Consider the following 23,080-nt stretch of genomic DNA (forward strand, 5'->3'; position numbering starts at 1 on the left):
CAACTGAACCCACATATTTATACAATTCACTGAAGTGGAAAAAGTACGAGCAACTTGTATGTCCAGTACATTGAGGTACGGCCCGTACTTGTAGCCCATACCTGGATTGTCAAAATCCAGTGACTTCGTATTGTTGCGTAAATTGTACAGGATAAAAGTATGTCCCGTACATTGATATACGTACTGTGCATCCTAAGTCGTACCTCGTATGGAAAATTCCAGTGACTTCAACTTGTCCCCCAAGATGTACGCCTAGAATGTACGTTCAGTACAAAATTATACGGCCCGTACAATTTTTCGTAACGCGTACATTTATCGTTCCAAGCAAATTTTCAAACTCAACACATTCTGTCATGGTTCTAAGTTTCTGAATCATGAATGTAACTTAGTTAGAAGGTACGAGGTAGTACAATATCTCCCCATTGAGATCATTCGTCCTCGAATAATGGGTCATGGTTAAGACTGAGACTGTACATGGCTTGAATACATGAACGTGAAGAAAACATGACATGGAACATGGGAACTGAACTGATATGACATGGTTTCATGAAAACATGATCACTGAAACATGAGACATGGGTACTGAATACATGAACGTGAACGTTACACGTGAGGCATGAACATGTAAGGGATATGACATGGATTCGGAAGGTATTTACCTTGAACGCTCATTGCTTGCTTTTCAAACAAATGAGGATATCTAGATTTCATGTCTTCTTCAGCTTCTCATGTAGCCTCTTCAACTTTTTGACTCCTCCACAAGACCTTTACTGAGGCTACTTCCTTAGTCCTCAACTTATGAACCTGACGATCAAGAATAGCCACGAGAATCTACTCATAGGTTAGGGCATCCTTAACAATTATAGTGTCAGCAGGAACAGCCAACGACGGGTCTCCCACACAGTTTCTCAACATAGACACATGGAACACTAGGTGAACAGCAGCCAACTCTTGTGGCAACTCAATCTTATAAGCTACTTGACTAACCCTTCGCAGGATTCTATATGGTCCAGTATATCTAGGACTGAGCTTTTTTTTTCTTGCCAAATCTCATCACACCTTTCATAGGAGAAACCTTTAAGAATACCCAATCATCAACTTAGAATTCTAAATCTCTGCACTGGACATCTGTATAGGACTTCTGATGACTTTGAGTCGTTCTCAATCGCTCTTGAATCAATTTGACTTTCTTTATAGTTTGATAGACCAAATCTGGTCCCAACAACTCTACTTCACCAATGGGTGATCTACACTTTGGCCCATACAGAGCTTCACATGGTGCCATCTTGATACTAGCATGATAACTGTTATTATAAGCAAACTCAATGAGAGGCAAGTGGTCATCCTAATTACCTTTGAAATCTAGGACACGTGCTTTCAACATGTCCTCAAGAGTCTGAACAGTACGCTCTGCCTGACCATCTGTCTGCGGATGAAAAGTTGTGATGAGGTTAACCTTGGTTCCCAATCCCTTCTGAAAGGATTTCCAAAAGTTCGCTATAAATTGAGCACAACGATCTAAAATAATGGACACTGAGGTCCCATGCAATCTGACAATCTCATGAATATATAGCTTGGTGTAATCTTCTGCTGAATCGGTGGTCTTAACTAGCAAGAAGTGCTCTGACTTAGTAAGTCAATCCACAATCACTCAAATCGAATCATGTCTATGGGATGAACGAACTGGAATATCAATATTCTGAGCCAACCCACCAGGCCTCTGGTGCGCGAGTTTCACTTGCTGACAATTCGGACAGTTAGCTACAAAATTTGCGACATTCTTTTTCATATCATTCCACCAATAAATTTCCTTAAGGTCATGATACATCTTCGTGGAACCTGGGTGGATGGCATACTTGGAATTGTGAGCTTCTAACATAATTCTCTCTCTAAGCTCATCAATATCTGGAACACATAGCCTGCCTCTGTACCTTAAGGTACCATCATCTCCCCCTTGTTCAAAAGCCGTTGTCTTATGCTTGTGAATCCCCTCTTTCAGCTGCAATAAATAGGGATCACTAAACTGTTTCTCCTTCACTTCGGCCACTAGGGAGGAATAAGCCCTGTTCTGAACAACAACTTCATCATCTTCGGAGTCCAAGAGTCAAACTCCTAGGTTAGCTAAGTGGTGAACTTCCTTGGTCATAATTCTCTTATCTACCTCAACGTGAGCTAAACTTCCCATGGAAAGCCAACTAAGAGCATCGGCTACAACATTCGCCTTCCCTGGATGATAGAGAATATCTACATCATAATCCTTAAGCAATTCGAGCCATCTTCTTTGTCTAAGATTCAGCTCTCTTTGCTTGAAAATATACTGCAGGCTTTTGTGATCGGTGAAAATGTCAACATGCACTCCATACAAATAATGACACCATATCTTAAGTGCAAAAACCACGGCTGCCAATTCCAAGTCATGAGTCGGATGATTCTTTGCATGAGCCTTAAGTTGTCGGGATGCATAAGCTACAACCTTACCATGCTGCATTAAAACACATCCGAGACCAATTCCTGAAGCATCACAATAAACTAGAAACCCTTCGGTTACCTCTGGTAGCGTCAAAACTGGAGCAGAAATCAACCTCTTCTTCAACTCTTCAAAACTTTGCTCACACGCATCTGACCATTGAAATTTGACCTTCTTCTAAGTTAACTTAGTCAATGGAGCTGAGATAGAGGAAAAACCCTCTACAAAATGCCTATAATAGCCTGCCAGACCCAAGAAACTTCTTATATCTGAAACTGAGGTGGATGTGGGCTAATTCTTGACGACATCTATTTTTTTAGAATCGGCATCCACACCTTCACCTAAGATTACATGGCCTAGAAATGCCACAGACTTAAGCCAAAATTCACACTTTGAAAATTTAGCATAAAGCTCACGATCCTGAAGTGTCTGCAACACTATTCTGAGATGTCTCGTATGTTCACCTTACGCAGAATACACCAAAATATCTTCAATGAAGACAATGACGAAAAGATCAAGATAAGGTTGAAGACTTTATTCATGAGGTCCATGACAGCAGCTGGCACATTTGTCAACCCAAAAGACATGACAAGAAATTCGAAGTGACCATAACAGGTTCTAAAAGCGGTCTTCGAAATATCAACTTCCTTAACCTTTAGCTGATGGTATCCTTATCTGCAGTCAATCTTAGAATAACACTGGGCACCCTGAAGTTGGTCAATAAATCATCTATTCTGAGGAGAGGATAATTGTTCTTAACGGTAATTTTGTTCAACTGGTAGTAGTCAATACACATGCGTAAGGAACCATCGTTCTTTCGAATAAACAAGACTGGCGCGACCCAAAGTGAGACACTAGGCCTAATAAATCTCTTGTTAATAAGACGATCTTTTAACTGGTCTTTAACTCTTTTAACTCAGCTGGAGCCATTCTGTATGGCGAAAGAGATATCGGCTCAGTGCCGGGAAGTTGATCAATTCTAAAGTCTATCTCCCTATCGGGAGGAACTTCGGGAAGATCCTCTGGAAAAACTTCTGGAAACTCATTAACAATTGATACGGACTGGAGAGTTGGGATCTAGGTATTTGTATCCCTGACTCAAATTAAGTGATAGATATACCCCTTGTAAATCATCTTTCTGGCTTTAAGATAGGAAATAAATCCACCCCGGGATACTACTGAAAATCTTACGATTTTGGTATTACAACCCATTGTGGCATAACATTAGGCTAACCAATCCATACCCATGATCACATTAAAGTCTACCATCTCTAATTCTGCTAAGTTGGTTATGGTTCTGTGGTAATAGACTAAAACTTGGCAACCCCTATAAATACGTCTAGCAATAACTGAATCTCCAACTGGAGTGGACACTTCAAAGGGTTCATGCAACTTTTCTGGTTCTATCCAAAATTTCTTAGCAATAAATAGGGTTACATAAGATAGAGTGGATCCTGGGTCCATACGGATATAAACGTCGAAAGTGAAAATTGTTAGTGTACTTGTGACAACATTCGCACGTTCCTCTGTATCATGACGACCTTCTAAAGTATACAAGTGGTTCCTTCCTCCTCCTGCATTTCCAGACTTAACTACACCATGCCTTGACTGGGCTTGAGAATTCCGAGGAGCTGCTGAATTAGTGGACTGAGCCACGTTACCACCGGTACCCTGTCTAGCTGATGGACAGTCCTTTTGAAAATAGCCCCGCTGGCCACACCCATAGCATGTATCCATACCCATGCGACACTCCCCTTGGTGTCTCTTACCACACTTACTGCAAACCGGATTATCATAAGTCTTCTGACCCACACTAGCCCGAGAATACGAGTAGGTTGGCTTGAAATTTTATCTCTACTGATCATTTATGAACTTTGGGGCTGGGGCACTGGTTGCAGATGGAGCGAGCTGATGACTTGTTCTTGAAGAATTTCCTACCTCCACCTCCCCCATGACTGAAGTTACCTGCAAACTTAGCTCTTTTATTAAACTCTCTGTCTTTTTCTTTCTGAAGAGCTTCTTCTTCTTTCATTTTGTCCTCAATACCCTAAACAAAAGCAACCATCTTGGTGATAGTCATCCTCTCATTCTGAGCAGTAATATTTACATCACCATATAAGTCGGGTATAAGGCCCAACACAAATCGCCTAACTAAGGCCCTTATATTAGGGACCATATACTAAGCATACTTAACTAAGGAAACAAACTTTAGATAGTACTCATTCACACTCATATCATTCTTCCTGAGTCTCTTAAATTCGTAGGCCTTCGTCTCTCTGACTTCAATCGGCTGAAAGCGGTTAATGAAAGCATCTACAAACTCATCCCAAACTATTGGGGATGCATCTTTCCCTCAAGACTATTCCCACGTCTTATACAAAATATGAGCAACACCCTGCAACTGCTAGGAGCCGTTTCCTGACGTTGAGCCTGGTTAGTAACAATTTGGGTGAGCAGTGTTATACCCCGCATTTTCGGAGCATGACTATGACATGTACCTCACCGTAGTAATGGAGTGTCGGAGACGTCCCATGATGTTTTGAAAGGCACAAGCCATGGAAAGTACGTAACAACGAAAAAAAAAAAAAAGGATGAATTACAATCTCGTAAGTCGTAGTCGGGAAAGACTATTTTGAGACCCGAAAACATGACCATTTTTAGTATAATGAATGACAAATACCATGTATGTAGAGTTTCGGAATATTTCGAGGTCGAATAAATTGAAGAGAAATAAGTTCGACGAAAATTTGAGAAATCTTTGGGCGGATTTTTAGTCAATTTTGGAGGCGCATATCTCCTAGTATATTTGGAGTTTTAAGGTGAAACACAAGCCTAAATAAAGCTCGTCGAGTCTAGTTTGTAATGCAATAAACCGTTCGTCGATAGGACCTCGGAGTAGAGAATTATAGACATTGCAAACGGAATCGCGTAGCAGAAACAAAGCCAAGCTACGGTCTGCTACGATACCGCTTAAATGTTGTAGCTACAGTGATGCCGACCCAATTTAATATAAAAGGGGCTAAAACCCTATTTTTCTTCATCAAAAAATGCTCCAATGTTCCAGAATTTTCAGCCACCAAAAAGGGCTCTTAATCTCACATAAAATTGAGGATTTTGAGTGAAATTTCAAGTAACGAAGTATCAATCGAGGTCCGGGCAACCCGTAGTCGCGATTATAATTTCGTTTGGTGTTGGAGTTATCTTGGGGACAAGAAAATGATGAAGATTTTGCTACCTTCTAAAAATAAGGTATGAATTGTTAAATCTCTTTCTCTATCAATATGAATTAAGGAATAATTTCAAGAATAGTGGTTATGGTGTGTTGTGTTGATGTTGTTGATTTATGGATTGAGGGTTAAAGAGAAATTTGGATGAAAATACATATATTTGTCTTGTACGATGTTGAGGATGTTGTTATTGATGTTGTTAGTATTAATTTCGACTTCCTTACGGAAATAAAGTTATTAATTAGTCGTATCCCAAGTTGGTTAGTTGGGAAATTTAGAAAACAATGTGTGGGTTGTTTTATGGCATATGTTGGTGTTAGAAATGATGTTATTAATATTGGTATTGTTGTTGATGTTGTTGGTTGTTGAATTGGAATTTCGGGCTAAGCACGTAAACGGAAATCTTGCCAATTTCGACGGAATTTAAAAGGGCTTTCATTAAGTGTTTAAGACGAGCGTATGACGATGACCCTAATGATATTACGAATGGTTATATATGTAGATTACGAGGCTACGAATAATTCTTAAGCGAGTTGCAAGACAGGAAGTAAGTTGAAAGTCGAAATTATCTTCCAGGTATGTTAAGGCTAGTCTCCTTCTTTCTAAAGGCATGATCCTTTCGTTATAAACCTTTGTGTCGTACCATAATATCATTGTTTTTGCAAATGCTAGAAATCCACGAATCTCGCGATCCTTATGATGTTATTGAGCTCCCAAAGGCATGATTCTTTTCTTACCAAACTATGCTTGAATTCCATGAAAACTCTCATTTCCAAGAATGTTAGAGATTCATGACTTTTAAAGTTTCTATGATGGTAGAGTTGAATAATTTCTTATATGATAACCATGATGATGATCATGAGGGATTTATTTATCCAAGCTCCAAGTCATACGGATTTCATGTTGTTATGAGATAATTTTATTCACGAGAGATTTCCATGTACACGAGCTATATATTATTATGATGACTATCGAGAACGATTTTATGTTCAAAGGTTCCAAACTTATGATTTCAATGACGATATGAGAATATTGAGCTATCTTTTGACTTTTCTTAACTTTATTCATTGTTGTTGGTCTCACCTTATAATAATTGTTCCTTCAAGGTGAGACAAAGCGACGATGAGTATTCCATAATATATTCGGAGGCTACCGGCCTTACGTCACTCCGATACAGTTGTGGCTTTTGATTGGGCTCTTATGCATGCTATATATATGTATGTATTTTCTCACACCGCGCCGCGCTATAGTCGGCCGGGCAGGCACGTAGATGTGCACACCACTGCAGTGGGCATGTATGATATCGCCTCGGACGCGGGAGGCACCGGGACGCGGGCTAATGATGATAACACCGAGCCTTAAATGGCCGGGCATGATACTACTTATATATCACACCGAGCCTTCATGGCCGGGCATGTTACTTTCACACCGAGCCTTTATGGTAGGGCATGTTACTATGTATGTGTATGAAATGTTTTTTAAAAAGGCTAAGCATGCATGACATCCGCCTTATGGCGAGGCATCCGGATGTTCGGAGTTATCTCTCTTACTCATTGTTACTTTTCATATCTATATTATGTTATTATTCATGCCTTACATACTCGGTACATTATTAAATGCGACGTCCCTTCTTGTGGACGCCTGCGTTTCATGCCACGCGGTGTATACGGACGAGTAGAGGATATGGCTAGAAGATGTTCCAAATTTGGATTGGCGAGCTCCATTTCTTTCCGGTGTTCGAGTCGAGTATCCATGTCATGGTATAATGATTTATGTTAGAGACTTTGCAGACAGAGTCACGTATATAGTATGTCGGTTTTGCAAGCGGCTCTGTAAGCCGATGTATTATCATGCATTACTTTACAGATTTTATATGATTGCAGATCTTATTTGATTTGATAAAGACGGAAATAATATTTTTTCTGAAAAACTTTCATCATGCATTTCATTCCATGCTTTAAGGGCCTAATGAGACTATGAGTATAACGAGAACTAGTGGGTTCGCTCGGCTCTAAGTAAGGGCCGAGTGCCCATCATGCCCCATCAGGACTGGGGTGTGACAAATTGGTATCAGAGCGGTTCGTCCTAGGGGTTGTCTGCAAAGTCGTGTCCAGTAGAGTCTTGTTTATGGGTGTGAAGCGCGCCATACTTATAAACAAGAGGCTGCAGGGCATTTAGGAACTATTGACCTTTCTTTCTTATCTTAGATCGTGCCATAGAGCTAAATCATAGGATATGACATCCCGGATTCTAACTGAATGCTTTGATCACGGATAAGCAGTTGATTATGTCACTACGAGGAAATTGCCTCGAATTGAAGTCATTCAATTGAAAGGTATGTTTCCTGTTTCATTAACATGGATAGATGTTGATATAAGAACTTGAGCAAGATATTATGGTATTTGTGATTGCTCCGCAGAGCATTGGATGTGTTTTTTTGTGTGCGGGAATGAGGTAGTAAGAATTATAGAGGAAACTGCCGAAATTTTATTCAAATTGAATTGTTTGCGTGTCAATAAAGAAAGAGTAAAATGAAAATGTGACCATTAGCCGTTCACTGAAGGAACAGTTATGGGACCTATTGGAAACATAAAGGAAGTTGACATCAGGAACCCAAGTGCAGTATTACGATTTATAGATTAGATTGGCTAGTGAGTGGTAACAAAGAGATATTGATATGGGAAGGAAGTTAACAAGTACGGGAAAGTTCCATTCAGAAGTATATATAAATATATACGAGATTAAGATGGGTTTGTACTCCTTGTGGAATGATCTACAAAACTTCTAAGTAGATATTGTTAAGTGGCAAACGGGAAGGGAGCCCTTTTAGGAGCAATTGAAATCTAAGAGGATCTTCAAGATAAATATACGAGAAATAAACATACAGATGAGCAAGCTATAGTATCGTAAAGGGGAGTAAGAAATGAACGAAGAAAGAAAGAAAAGGACGTCTAAGAGTGTTTATAAGTTGATGAAAAGGTGATGAAAGTATGATTAATGATATATTCCTCGATACATATAGGCTCGGGCGAAGGACAAACTTGGTTGTAAGGTATGTGAGGTGTTCGTTCTCTCCTTCTTTGGCGTGAACCGGCTAGAACATGAACATGAGCACTCTATAACAAATTCGGTCTATTCCCATGCCTTGTATTTCGAATCTTAATGTCTTGCCATTTGATTGATTCTTGAAATACTATTTTACTCATCATCGATTATTCCTTTGGATTCGATGCGCATTCCATAAGCAATTCAGAGGTTATGATCTTATGTTACTCGAAAGGCCAAGAATCAGATCCTTAAATTCAAAAATCAGCCTCAGAACATCGCTGCGGAAGAAAACGAGTTACGCGAGCTTCTCGCATCGCGGAAGGAGAGCGGAAGCTCGGGCTTGCGTTTTCCGCGTCGCCGCATCGCGGAAGTTGCACTTTACGTCCGCGTCGCGAAAGGAAGCGGAAGGTCCCGAACGTTGTGCTTTCCTTCCGCGTCGCGGAAGAAGGCGGAGCCCCTGTGCAAATTTCTTTTTTCGGTCCAGACCCATAATGGTATATACGTATGAATGAATGTAATGCACTATTCTACGGCATAAAAGAAGGAAGTGATTTGAATTGTGTCCAAAATATGTGGATATTTGACTTGATACAAGAATTCAATTAGCAAAAGAGAAATAAGTCAGACCATGCGATGAGGGTGACTCTGACATTACATGGACCAGAGGAGTTGAAGGATCGCTAGGCTCGGCCAATTGACTACCATAGACAATCAATACTCGAATGTTATTGATATATGACAACATTATTAGACGAATTAGAATGATTCCAAGTACGGAAGAAAGAAATGTACCAGCTTGAAGGAGTCAAAATTCGAAAGGAACTAATATAGCAAGGGTGTGCAAAAGGAAAAGTGAAATTGGACTAAATTCATGTATATTATGAAACAGACAGGGGAGAGAAGGCATGACAAGATAATGGAGGTTGAGTAAATCGAAAGAAATAAGTTTTTGTCAAATATAATACGTTGTGTCCCGGGCTATGGTTCGAATCGCTCATACCAGAGAAATTTTTGTTACAAGTAAATATGCAACAGAAGCACCCCGAAAAGGTAATGAAGGAAGTGAGAATGCCAATAAGTGATCAAGGATAAGTATCAGGACAGACGGGATTACTAAAGAAAAATCGCGGCGTTGGAAGGAGGAGAGTTGTAAAAGAGAAATACTTATAAGACTCTCAACGATCGTCAAAAGAAAGAAAGACGACATGCTTATGGATAGCACAACAACGACGGTACTACGAGGTTTGAAAATATCTCCTGCGCCGTGAAATCGTAAGTCACCGTTTATATTGAATTGCGAGAGTATATGTTACAGGACCATATGAATGATCATCCTGATGGAATGGCTAATAAAATGGTGCGGAGACGACAATAAATATTTGAAGAGTAATGGAAGCTAGTTAAGTTTAAGTTAGCCACTGGTGTAGGAAAGCCAAGGACTCAAAGAGGGAAGCACACTCTTATTGAAAGGAAGTGATGATTAAGCAAGATTTTATTTTAGTCTCCGGATTATGAGTTATTTGGTAATGATGTTCAGATTAGAGGAGAAGTAAATGGGAGGAAAGATTCAAACAAGGATTTGAAAACAATTTGAATAGTGGACTAGTATGTTGCACGTATAATCTTGCGATAGGGGATAACAACGATGACAAGACAATATTATATGCAAGCATATAAGGAATGGTGCCGAGGATTGTTGTATATGGTTGAATTGAGTCTCATTTGAATAACAAATCCCTTAGCTATGGTATTTTCGACGCATTGGATGAGTAATCCGAAGTAAAGTAATTAATGAGACTAATAAGCCATTAGCAAGGAAAATGCTATTGCAAGCCATACGGGCGATACCATAGGTGGAACTATGATGACATGGTTAGGAATTAAGAAGCACGACAAAAGCATTAGAAAGAAGATGGAATGACATGAATATAAAGTATCACTAGAGAAGCAAGCAAGGAAAAGTGCCGCAGCTAAATAAGAAAGTTGCCAATTAGCAGAGAAATAAAGGGCTGTGAAATAAAGGAACTAAGCCAACGGAAGGTGAAGTCGTAGAAGTAGAGGACGACAAGATCACAAGAAAAGGATTCAAGGATATAATTAAAAGAGATGGACATTTAAGGAATTAAGAGGTTCGCTTGATTGACAAATCGAAATGACAGACAATAGCCTCAAACTATGGGAAAGACTTATTAAGCGATAGTCGGCAAAGGTTAAAAGAAAAAGGAGAAATCCAAAGGAAATGATCAAAGGATATCATATTTGATTAGATCCATCGGGTGACAATGAAACCTCGTGGAGCAAGCAATATGATGGCTCCTATTGGAAAAGGGACAAATGAAGGTTACAGACAAAAGCAAGAATGAAAAGATCTGAATTCGACGCGTGATTAAGAATCTTGGTTATTTTTCGACAAACTCTTGGATTCACCCCTAATTTATTAGCTGAACTAAGGATCAGAAACCTTAAGAATAAATTGAAGGAAATGAATTATTAAAGAAGAGTTTTGAGATGTTTTTGATATAAGTACAAGAATTATCATTAGTTAGCCAACTACCAGAAGTCCAATTGAAGGAAAGAGAAATTAAGCGAGGCATTACGGTGTTAAATTAGTTGAAGGATAAAGTATCGCAAGAAGATTCAAGCGCTATAGAAAGCAAAGGGTGCTAAATGTGCTTTGAGGTGATGCTTTGAGGTTATGTTTAAGGAGAGTAAGAACAAGAATTTCAAAAAATTGGATAAAAGTATTAGTAAATAAAGAGGAAGAACATCAAAAATTAGATAAAAGAATGCGTAAACAACGAAAGGGCATACGAAGAAGAACAACGAACGCGATAGGCGATAAAGCATGGAGAGTTAGTGGACAGACAAGTAATAAGAACAAGGGATGACCTTGAGTACAGGCGTAATCTTGGCTACAAAAGAAGAAGAATAGATTACATAATTCGGGTAAGTTCAGTTTTAACGAGCAAGTAAGACTGCAAGTAAGCAAGGTAAATACTGATAAATACGGGTAAAAACATTGATATCTATCTCGGAGCGAACTCTGCCTCAACATTCGAGGACGAATGTTTTTAAAGGGGAGGAGGATGTTATACCCCGCATTTTCAGAGCATGAGTATGACATGTACCTCACCGTAGTAATGGAGTGTCGGAGACGTCCCATGATGTTTTGAAAGGCACAAGCCATGGAAAGTACGTAACAACGAAAAAAAAAAGGATGAATTACAATCTCGTAAGTCGTAGTCGGGAAAGACTATTTTGAGACCCGAGAACATGACCATTTTTAATATAATGAATGACAAATACCATGTATGGAGAGTTTCGGAATATTTCAAGGTCGAATAAATTGAAGAGAAATAAGTTCGACGAAAATTTGAGAAATCTTTGGACGGATTTTTAGTCAACTTTGGAGGCACATATCTCCTAGTATATTTGGAGTTTTAAGGCGAAACAAAAGCCTAAAATGAAGCTCGTCGAGTCTAGTTTGTAATGCAACAAACCGTTCATCGATAGGAAACCGGAGTAGAGAATTATAGACGTTACAAACTGAGCTGATGAAGCAGAAACAAAACTCGCTACAGTATGCTACAGTACCGCTACAGATAGCTATAGCTACAGTGATGCCGACCCATTTAATATAAAAGGGCTAAAACCCCATTTTTCTTCATCAAAAAATGCTCCAATGTTCCAGAATTTTCAGCAACAAAGGGCTCTTAATCTCACAAAAATTGAGGATTTTGAGTGAAATTTCAAGTAACGAAGTATCAATCGAGGTCCGGGCAACCCGTAGTCGCGATTATAATTTCGTTTGGTGTTGGAGTTATCTTGGGGACAAGAAAATGATGAAGATTTTGCTACCTTCATAAAAATAAGGTATGAATTGTTAAATCTCTTTCTCTATCAATATGAATTAAGGAATAATTTCAAGAATAGTGGTTATGGTGTGTTGTGTTGATGTTGTTGATTTATGGATTGAGAGTTGAAGAGAAATTTGGATGAAAATACATATATTTGTCTTGTACGATGTTGAGGATGTTGTTATTGATGTTGTTAGTATTAATTTCGACTTCTTTACGGAAATAAAGTTATTAATTAGTCGTATCCCAAGTTGGTTAGTTGGGAAATTTAGAAAACAGTGTGTGGGCTGTTTTATGGCATATGTTGGTGTTAGAAATGATGTTATTACTATTGGTATTGTTGTTGATGTTGTTGGTTGTTGAATTGGAATTTCGGGCTAGGCACATAAACAGGGGAAATGCTGCCCGAATTTCGACAGAATTTAAAAGGGCTTTCATTAAGTGTTTAAGACGAGCGTATGACGATGACCCTAATGATATTACGAATGGTTACATATGTAGATTACGAGGCTACGAATAATTCTTAAGAGAGTTGCAAGACAGGAAGTAAGTTGGAAGTCGAGAATTATCTTCCAGGTATGTTAAGGCTAGTCCCCTTCTTTCTAAAGGCATGATCCTTTCGTTATAAACCTTTATGTCGTACCATAATATCATTGTTTCCGCAAATGCTAGAAATCCACGAATCTCACGATCCTTATGATGTTATTGAGCTCCCAAAGGCATGATTCTTTTCTTACCAAACTATGCTTGAATTCCATGAAAACTCTCATTTCCAAGAATGTTAGAGATTCATGACTTTTAAAGTTTCTATGATGGTAGAGTTGAATAATTTCTTATATGATAACCATGATGATGATCATGAGGGATTTATTTATCCAAGCTCCAAGGCATACGGATTTCATGTTGTTATGAGATAATTTTATTCACAGAGATTTCCATGTACCTGAGCTATATATTATTATGATGACTATCATGAGAACGATTTTATGTTCAAAGGTTCCAAACTTATGATTTCAATGACGATATGAGAATATTGAGCTATCTTTTGACTTTTCTTAACTTTATTCATTGTTGTTGGTCTCACCTTATAATAATTGTTCCTTCAAGGTGAGACAAAGCGACGATGAGTATTCCATAATATATTCGGAGGCTACCGACCTTACGTCACTCCGATACAGTTGTGGCTTTTGATTGGGCTCTTATGCATGCTTTATATATATATATATATATATATGTATGTATTTTCTCACACCGCGCCGCGCTATAGTCGGCCGGGCAGGCACGTAGATGTGCACACCACTGCAGTGGGCATGTATGATATCGCCCCGGACGCGGGAGGCCCGGACGCGGGCTAATGATGATAACACCGAGCCTTAAATGGCCGGGCATGATACTACTTATATATCACACCGAGCCTTCATGGCCGGGCATGTTACTATGTATGTGTATGAAATGTTTTTTTTAAAAGGCTAAGCATGCATGACATCCGCCTTATGAGGCATCCAGATGTTCAGGTTATCTCTCTTACTCATTGTTACTTTTCATATCTATATTATGTTATTATTCATGCCTTACATACTCGCACATTATTCGTGCGACGTCCCTTGTGGACGCCGCGTTTCATGCCACGTGTGTGTACAGAGACGAGTAGAGGATATGGCTAGAAGATGTTCCATTTGGATTGGCGAGCTCCATTTCTTTCGGAGTGTTGCCGAGTCGAGTATCCATGTCATGGTATAATGATTTATGTTAGAGACTTTGCAGACAGAGTCACGTATATAGTATGTCGGTTTTGCAAGCGGCTTTGTAAGCCGATGTATTATCATGCATTACTTTACAGATTTCATATGATTGCAGATCTTATTTGATTTGATAAAGACGGAAAGAATGTTTTTTCTGAAAAACTTTCATCATGCATTTCATTCCATGCTTTAAGGGCCCAATGAGACTATGAGTATAACGAGAACTAGTGGGTTCGCTCGGCTCTAAGTAAGGGCTGAGTGCCCATCATGCCCCATCAGGACTGGGGTGTGACAAGCAGCTAAATAGCTCCCCTAACATCCATTTCAGTAGCACTGCGCTGTGAAGTAACTATAGGACGGACCTCCGCAGCCTTTCGCAGCTGGGTTTCGCCGAGGGCACCGCATCCGTGCAAGCCCCTGAGCCTCGATGTGAACTTCCTGAGTCTGAGAGTCCTCAGTAGTATCCTTTTGGCTAGTAATTAACGTCCTTCTAGTGTACTTTCTTTTTGCAGGCATTTTCTGCAATACGTAATACACACGAGTTAGAAGAATTTCTGAAAGCATAGTCCTAACTGCACGATCTAGAGTATGAAAGAAGTGAGACAATCCTAGATGCCTTGGTGGTCAACTGTTTATATGTATAGGTGCCACACACACATAAAAGTGACCCCACTGGACACGGTTTCATAGACTCCTTAAAACTGTAACGACCCGCTAAGTCGTTATATGCATTTTTACCATTTTACCCCTGTCGGTTCATTTCTGAGTCTAGGAGCGAGTCTCGTGATAACTTAAGGGCGAGAATTCTTAAATAAAGGCATTTGATTTTATATGTGCACTTGTTTGAAAACTTGACTTATTTTCATTGGGGGGTTAACTTAGTAAATTAGGCCTCCGTTGTGAATTTCGAGGCCACAAGTGAGTCCGCAGCCTGTTTTTACATATTTGTGCATGTTTGGTTTGCGTCTGTAGGTCCTCGAATTGATGTCAGGATTTTAGATGAAAATCTGGTAGAAAATCAGAGGTCACTGGTCAGATGCGACTGCTGTAGCGGACAGAGGGCCGCTACGGCCGAGTCCTTGTGGGGGCGCAGTTGCCGCCGTAATTCGGGTTTAATGAGGCTCGCCTTAGCTGTGGGATTTTTCGCTACAGCGAGATAGCTGCAGCGAAGCTATGACCGCTGCAGCGGTTGCACGAGACACAAACCTATTTTTTATATTGCAAATTTCGAAGTCATTCACCACATAACACCAAATCAGTTCCCAAGAAAGTGAGAAGCGATTTTCTAAGGCTAGGAGGAAGTTCCTCCTTGAAGGTAAGTCCTATCCTTTATGTGCTGCATTCCCCTTTCTTCTTCAAGTCCCATGACTATCCTAAGGTCCATTAATGGTAGGTAAAGGCCCTAGAACCCTAGAATTGATAAACCCTTAAATAAATTGTGGAATGTTGATTTTATTCTTTGTTCTATCACATGGGAGTCAGAGTATCACTTTCTAGGATGAGAATTTGATTAATAATGATGAGAATGGTGTATTGAGACTTAGGGTTCTAATAAAAATGAAAATTATGCCCTAAAATTTGTTTTGAAAAGGGTAATCTGATTAGAACCCACAAATTGGAAGATTATGATTGTTGGGATTGAGATTATGATAAATTCATTATAAAGTGATAGTTCGCCCATTTGAAAGGGGTAGAGGTAATTGGGTCTTCTTCCCCAATTGTTGTTCTTATATAATTAGAAGGTCTATTGCTTACTTAGCATTATATTGCTAGACTTTGAGCGATCCAAAGCATTGCGAAAGGAGAAAGCTCTCGTGGAGTAGCTTGCATTGTTCCAGTTCTGCATCTGAGGTAGGTTATGGTTTACTTGAGTTAGACTTTGATTAATTGATTGTATATGTAGTAGAATTGATGGGAGAAAGCATGTATAGGTCTTCGAACATGACATCTGGTTGGATATTACTTATTTTGGTACTGATTGTTGAATTATGTGGGCTTATCGCCATTACTTTATGTACTGAAACCTGATTTGGATTTGCTAAGTTATGAGAAGGAATGAGTCAATATATACTCTTGTTGATTGAGATGGTTGCATAGTCTTGTTGTTGTTGAGTTGAATTAACTTAGTCCTGTTATGACTTGTGGCATGGTGCTTTGCATTTATTGATATTGAATTTATTGACTGATCATATTCCATATTGACTGTTGGACTAGAATACATTGAGATGCGTATTGTGATCAGATACATAAACATATATATATACACATTTGATAAGGGATGAGGATGTGGCCTAGTTATGGACACGTGATCCGAGGTCAGTTCCGGAGCGAGTGGTACACGGACACCACGAGTCCCCTGCAGGTCATGCCTAATGAGCGAAAATAGTTGTTGGCATGTGTGTACATTTGAGAACTATCATTGGTTGCATTGTATTGCATTGCATTAGACTTATCTTATTCTTGTGGTGTATTGTGGACTGGTTGATGATTGACTCTTGATATTGTTGTGTTAATGTGCCTATGTGCCTATTTTGTTGGTTTTACAACGTATGCATGATACTAATCTTAGTCGGCCTATGATATCTAGGGTTAATAGTGTTTGTACTGATACTACCTTCTTTGCACTTTTTATTTGAGTGGAGATTGTGTGCCAGAGACTTCTTCTGCAGAGTGTGTGCTAGAGACTTCTTCTAGACCTCACATCTAGCTTGAGGCTATTTCCTGTCCATATCAGATGGTGAGCTCCTATCCACGCCATGCCACCTGAAGGTCTTTTCCATCTTGATGTCTACTTAATTTCAGACATTTATGTTATTTCAGACAGCTATTATTTCTTAGATGGCTTTATGTTTTAGAGTCCTTGTACGATAACTTTCAGATTTTGGGGTTGTAATAGTTAGACTTCTGTATCTTTATTTTATTTATGGCATGACTAGACATTTTTATGATCTTATTTCTTGTTATGGATTTATAATGGTACAAATGAATGAATAATTGGTTAAGGGGATGGTTCGCCCACCAGGGGGATTAGTGTGGGTGCCATCATGACGGGTTGGGTCGTGACAAAGACACTTGAACCTAGGATCTGATACCAAGCTTTGTCACGCCCCGAACCATGGTCTGAGCGTAACACGACACTCGGTGCCTTGCTGCATGTGACCGAGCTAACCACATGGCTTGCTGAATCAACATGGGGCATGAGCTGATGCGGAATACAATATAAAACATGGATACTCCGAATAAAACATGTGACATCGTAGTAATACTGAAAACACCGTTTAAACATGATGAGGAAGCAGTCTGAAAATATAATAATAAATACTGAGCCAATCTTTGGTGATGCGACTCTGAACATCTGACATAACATAACTGACTAGTCTATGAAACCTCTGGTATGAGTATGACGCTAAACTTATGTTGCCTACCGGACAAGGCCTTCGCATACCTTACTTCGTACGACCGAAATAAACATAAATAAAGATAACACTCCGAATAGAATGGGGCTCACCAAAAGCTGATACGAGCAAGTCCTAACATGCTGATTCGTTGTCCTATAAATCTGCATCATGAAATGCAGGCCCCCGGGCAAATAAAGGGGACGTCAGTACATTCGAATTGTACTGGTATGTAAAACAACTGAATGAAATAAGCATGACACGTGAATTAATATAACTGAAACTGTAAGCTGGACATGAACATGAGCACATCTGACATAAATATATATATATATATATATATATATATATATATGTAACATGAGTAAAACATTTTAATGTAACATGAGTAAAACATTTTAGGTGGGAGAGCCTTAGTATAATCGACATATAACCACCACGTAAGTACATGGCGCCTTATCTCTGCCCGACCAGCTAAGTCATCTTGTACCTTGCTGGGGTACAAGACATGAACATGACATAAATGGATCCAATAACCCGCAATGGATAAACATGAAGGAATCGTCCTAACTGGGTGGAGCGATCCTTATCCTACGCTGGCATACGTAGTTTTCAGGTATTAAACCTTCTCGGTAATCTATGAAACTCCCAAAACATGAACATGGATATAATTGGCTTAGAAGACCATAAATTACATAAACATTATTGTAAACATAATTCATGAGTGTAATATAACATGAATATAGATATATAGTATAACTTGTATGAAAACATAGAAGCATGTAGAATTTCATGATAATAAGCATAATAATTCATATCTTGCATTTAAGAACCCATGGAATACAAAGCATGGGTGTTCATGGTTTACAGACAGATTCCCAATAATCAAAAAATGAATATCATGAACACAACAACAAATTATTAATACAAACATGGTGCATCATGGTACATGTACTTAGGCTCATCATGAATTTGACTAGAAACCCTAGTTTTGGTGAAACTTCGTATTGTCATAGAAGAACGTAGCGTGGGGAATGACAATGATATTTCCACACGTAGATAGAAACTCAACATACCTGTAACGCTCCAAAACCTATATAAAAGTTTGAATTTTGAGAAGAATCCTAAAAGCTTTAAACTTGAATCCTTGTGATGGGTTTTCTTGAAAACCCTAGGTTAGGAATGATGATTCCCATATTAAATTACGTGAATACATGTTAGAATTGACTTGGAAGGGCTTGGAATGACTTACCTTAATGTCTTAGATTGATGGGAGAAGAGGAACTTCGTTCTAGGGCTTGAAGAATGTGAAAAGTAGAAATAAAACTGAACCCACATATTTATACAATTCACTGAAGCGGAAAAAGTACGGGCAACTTGTACGTCCCGTACTTTGAAGTACGGCCCGTACTTGTAGCCCGTACCTCGTTGTCAAAATCCAGTGACTTCGTATTGTTGCCTGAATTGTACCGGACAAAAGTAAGTCCCGTGCATCCTAAGTCATACCACGTATGGAAAATTCCAGTGACTTCAATTTTCCCCCCCAAGATGTACGCCCAGAATGTACGTCCCGTACAAAATTGTATGACCTGTACAATTCGACATAACACGTACATTTACCGTTCCAAGCAAATTTTCAATCTCAACACATTCCGTCTTGATTCTAAGTTTCTAAATCATGAACGTAACTTAGTTAAAGGGTACGAGGTGTTACAAAGCCCTTACAGTGATTTATGTATGATGAGAGTTCTGTCACTTGGAGTTTGGAGTGAGCTGCTCGCTGATTAGACTCTGACTCTACTATCCTCTTCAGTTGTCTTTTAACTTTCTAGATAGTTTGGTGTCATTTCTTGTATTTACTTTCAATTAGATGCTCTTGAATCATGCCACCAGGTCTTGGGATAATTTAATTGTATTTTTTGCAATTATGTTAGGATTTAGGGTTTAGAGTTTTCAAAAGCACTAGATTATCTGCTGATAGAAGTATTTTTGAGAATTTTTTTATCCTGAAGTATCATATCTTTTACAATTGACACATTTATATATCATGCTATAACTATGAAGTATGACCATGATATAGTTTTACTCTTACATGGAGATATTGACGTAAAAATAACTGCATATTACAAATGAAAGCCTTATGTGTTTATTCTAACAATTATTATCAATTTTTTTAATTATACAAGACATTCATCTGATCAACATAAATGTTCAATCAAGAAATATTATCTATTACCATGTTGGGTCACTGTCATACCATATTGTTCTATATGTCAATCAAATTACGCAAAAATAACAAACTGGGAATGTTCTTGATTGTTCCAACAATACGGACGACAATGCAACTCTATAAGAAAAATGAGATTAATGATCAACCAGTTCATCAAATGATAACGACTAAATTCCACTATAATAGTGAAATACATTTCATCTTACGTTGATTCTTTCCAAAACTATAAGTCCTGAGAATACATTGTCTCGTCATAAAAGAGTATAATTAAAGTTTTTTGCATTTCTAGCTCATAAAAGAAGTTTGATAGACTAATTAACAATTGAATTTTAACCACGTAAGGATGACAATTAAATGTTAGTATCATGTCTTTTACAAATTTGATTTTGTCACCTTTTACAAATTTATTTTTAATTTTATGCCTTTTAATTTAATAAAAGGTCTTTATCTTTACACATAAAATATTTGAGAATAAAACACAAGAAACTTTTGCAGACTTATTTTTTTAATTCGAAATTGTAAAGGGTTATACTCACTCATTTTCTCAAAATGATAGTTCGGTTGTAGTTAAAACGGTAACCTTGCATTCTAAAATAGCAGTCATTTTCTTTATTTTTCAAACACACTGTAATAGATTAGAGAATAACACACAAGATTTTTTACGGACTTATTTTCTTTTATTCAAATGGAAAGGGTTATATTTCGGAAACAGCCTCCCTACCCGTCAAAAGGTACGGATAAGGTCTGCGTACACTCTACTCCCAGACCCCACTTGATGGGATTTTACTAGGTATGTTGTTAGTTGTAAATCTAAAGGGTTTGTAAATGTAAAGGTTATATTCATCCATTTTCTCAATTAAAAGATAGTTCACTCATAACTAAAACTGTAACCTGCATTCTAGAGGTGCAAAATTCGCACCTCTCCAATTCTCCACCTCCAAACATTGCCCCTCAACAAAACGATATTCATAAATAGCTCTGAGATCCAAAATAGAAAAGAAACAAATATTTCAGATCATGATGCAACCGACTAACTTTATTGCAGTTTATTTCAGCAAGTAAACATAATCACATACATAGTATCCATCAACCATATAGAGACATTTTTAGATTCACCTGTAGAAACTCCACATATTCAATACAACCATATGAAGATTCTTGCAAGGTTAAAGCTTTCCACCTGAACCACTATCTTCATGGTCGATCGAGTATTTGTTCAGTGGACGGCATATGCAGAATTTATGCTTAACACACAAACAAGGAAACACACAAGCACAACCTCCAAATGCATTTGTATGTTCCATATTTCCACAATTTTTACGTCTTTCGGCTAGTCGCCACATCTGAAAATTACAAAATATGTTAGCATCTTATACTGATATAAATTTGAAAGGCCTTAATTATAAACTACCGGCATATGACAAGAGGTGCTCCAAGGTAAAATAACTATATACCGCATGTGAGTTCACGGACGACTGAAATTTATTTTCTGATTGAGACAAATTTAGAGCTAATTAATGAATTTAGTAGCTGTGAAATATTAGTTATGTATATATATATTCTGAAATTTCTTTTACCGACACATACATGGTCACATTCTTTTTTTCTTTTTTCTTTTTTTTTAAATTTCTCACCCAATGTTCGGTACCCTTTTGGATCCTGACTAATTCAGATTTGTGTCAGAAAGTTCACTTTGGGTGGTAACGTGTTCCTCTCTAAAGACGAGTTGTGTATGTAAGTGATTTGTGTAAGAGATTGACATAAAGAGACAGTCGAGAGAGCCAAAAAATGGTACGCTTATAATATAATTTAAGTAGAAGGAAATGAAATTTCAGATCTTTCATGTGTTATTTTCATATTTTTCATGTGTAAAAATGAAAATTTGTTTATTTAAAACTAAAAAAGACATGATGAAGATTACAGACGGAAATGATAAGAGAGAAAGAAATAGACTGACCACAAGAAACGATCAGGAAAGCAACTACCAAAAACACAGTAATCGAAGCCTTGTACATCTTTGTGTCAAATAAGAATTTGTGCTGCTTAGAACTTACTATGTACAACCTTTATATAGTATCTAACTCATTAATAATTGGCTAAGGAGAAAGTTATAACTTTAATCCTATTTTAAGTGATTTTTTGCCAAGTTTCAAATTTGGTTAGTAGGTCAACGAAATTCTTTAGACTATATGGAAAGGTTAGTCAAAGAAATATGTCTACATTATTTGTGCTTCAAGTATTTCTTTATTTCTAGTAAAATATAACTATCTAACTAAGGAATTTTTTAAGAAAATAACACCAAATATAAGATGAGTGGTGATGTTGTACTAAAATATTCAACCAAAAAGCTAATGAATCGCAACAACAAAGTCAGTGTAATTCCACAAGTGGGTCTGGGGAGGATACTGTGTACGCAGACCTTACTTCTACTTTGAGAAGGTAGAAAGGTTGTTTCCAATAGACTCTCGTCTTAAAGAAAGATGGAAAAAAAAAAAAAAGGGCAGTAGCAACAAGCAAAAACAACAACAAGATAATACAATAATCGAGGCTAAAGAAACAACAAGTAGTAATAGAAATCTAATAATCGAGGCTAAAGAAACAACAAGTAGTCATAGAAATCCAAGGATACGAAAATACAAGAATAATACTAATACTTCAGGAATGGGAGAGAAATATGCCGGACTACCTACTAACCTTTTACCTAATTCTAGATCTCCACACCTCCTATCAAGGGTGATGTCCTCGGTGAGCTGAAGATGTGTCATGTCCTGTCTAATCACCTCACCCCAATACTTCTTAAGCCAACAGCTATCCCTCCTCAAGCCCATTAAGGCCAACCTCTCACACCTCCTTATCGGGGCATCCGCACATCTCCTCTTCACATAACTGAACCATTTCAACCTCACTTCCTGCATCTTATCCTCTACGAGGGTCACTCCCCACCGTGGCCCGATATCTTCATGCATTCCTAATCTTAATCGCTTCTGGAAGATAATGAAATCGCATAAATAAATACTGCTAATTAATAAGCCATAATGAAAATGATCATAACCTAAAGTACTAAGTCATGCTAAAATAAGTACGACTAATAAGTATTAATCACATGACTAATTA

At 38.1% G+C, this 23,080-nt stretch overlaps 1 protein-coding gene and 1 long non-coding RNA gene across 2 annotated transcripts; both read right to left on the reverse strand.

Moving 5' to 3' along the window:
* Positions 1-831: 831 nt before the first annotated feature.
* Positions 832-4,499, reverse strand: LOC132066101 (uncharacterized). Its single transcript, XM_059459486.1, has 4 exons — positions 4,433-4,499; positions 1,354-1,497; positions 1,122-1,269; positions 832-988 (listed from the first exon to the last, which is right to left on the reverse strand). The coding sequence occupies exons 1-4, from the start codon at positions 4,497-4,499 to the stop codon at positions 832-834; spliced, it is 516 nt and encodes a 171-aa protein (XP_059315469.1).
* Positions 4,500-20,974: 16,475 nt separating this feature from the next.
* On the reverse strand, positions 20,975-22,028 carry LOC132066686 (uncharacterized). Its single transcript, XR_009416909.1, has 2 exons — positions 21,924-22,028; positions 20,975-21,309 (listed from the first exon to the last, which is right to left on the reverse strand). It is a non-coding gene; the product is annotated as an uncharacterized LOC132066686 (long non-coding RNA).
* Positions 22,029-23,080: the final 1,052 nt, after the last annotated feature.

Source organism: Lycium ferocissimum, chromosome 8, assembly GCF_029784015.1.
Source record: "Lycium ferocissimum isolate CSIRO_LF1 chromosome 8, AGI_CSIRO_Lferr_CH_V1, whole genome shotgun sequence".
Classification (NCBI taxonomy): domain Eukaryota; kingdom Viridiplantae; phylum Streptophyta; class Magnoliopsida; order Solanales; family Solanaceae; genus Lycium; species Lycium ferocissimum.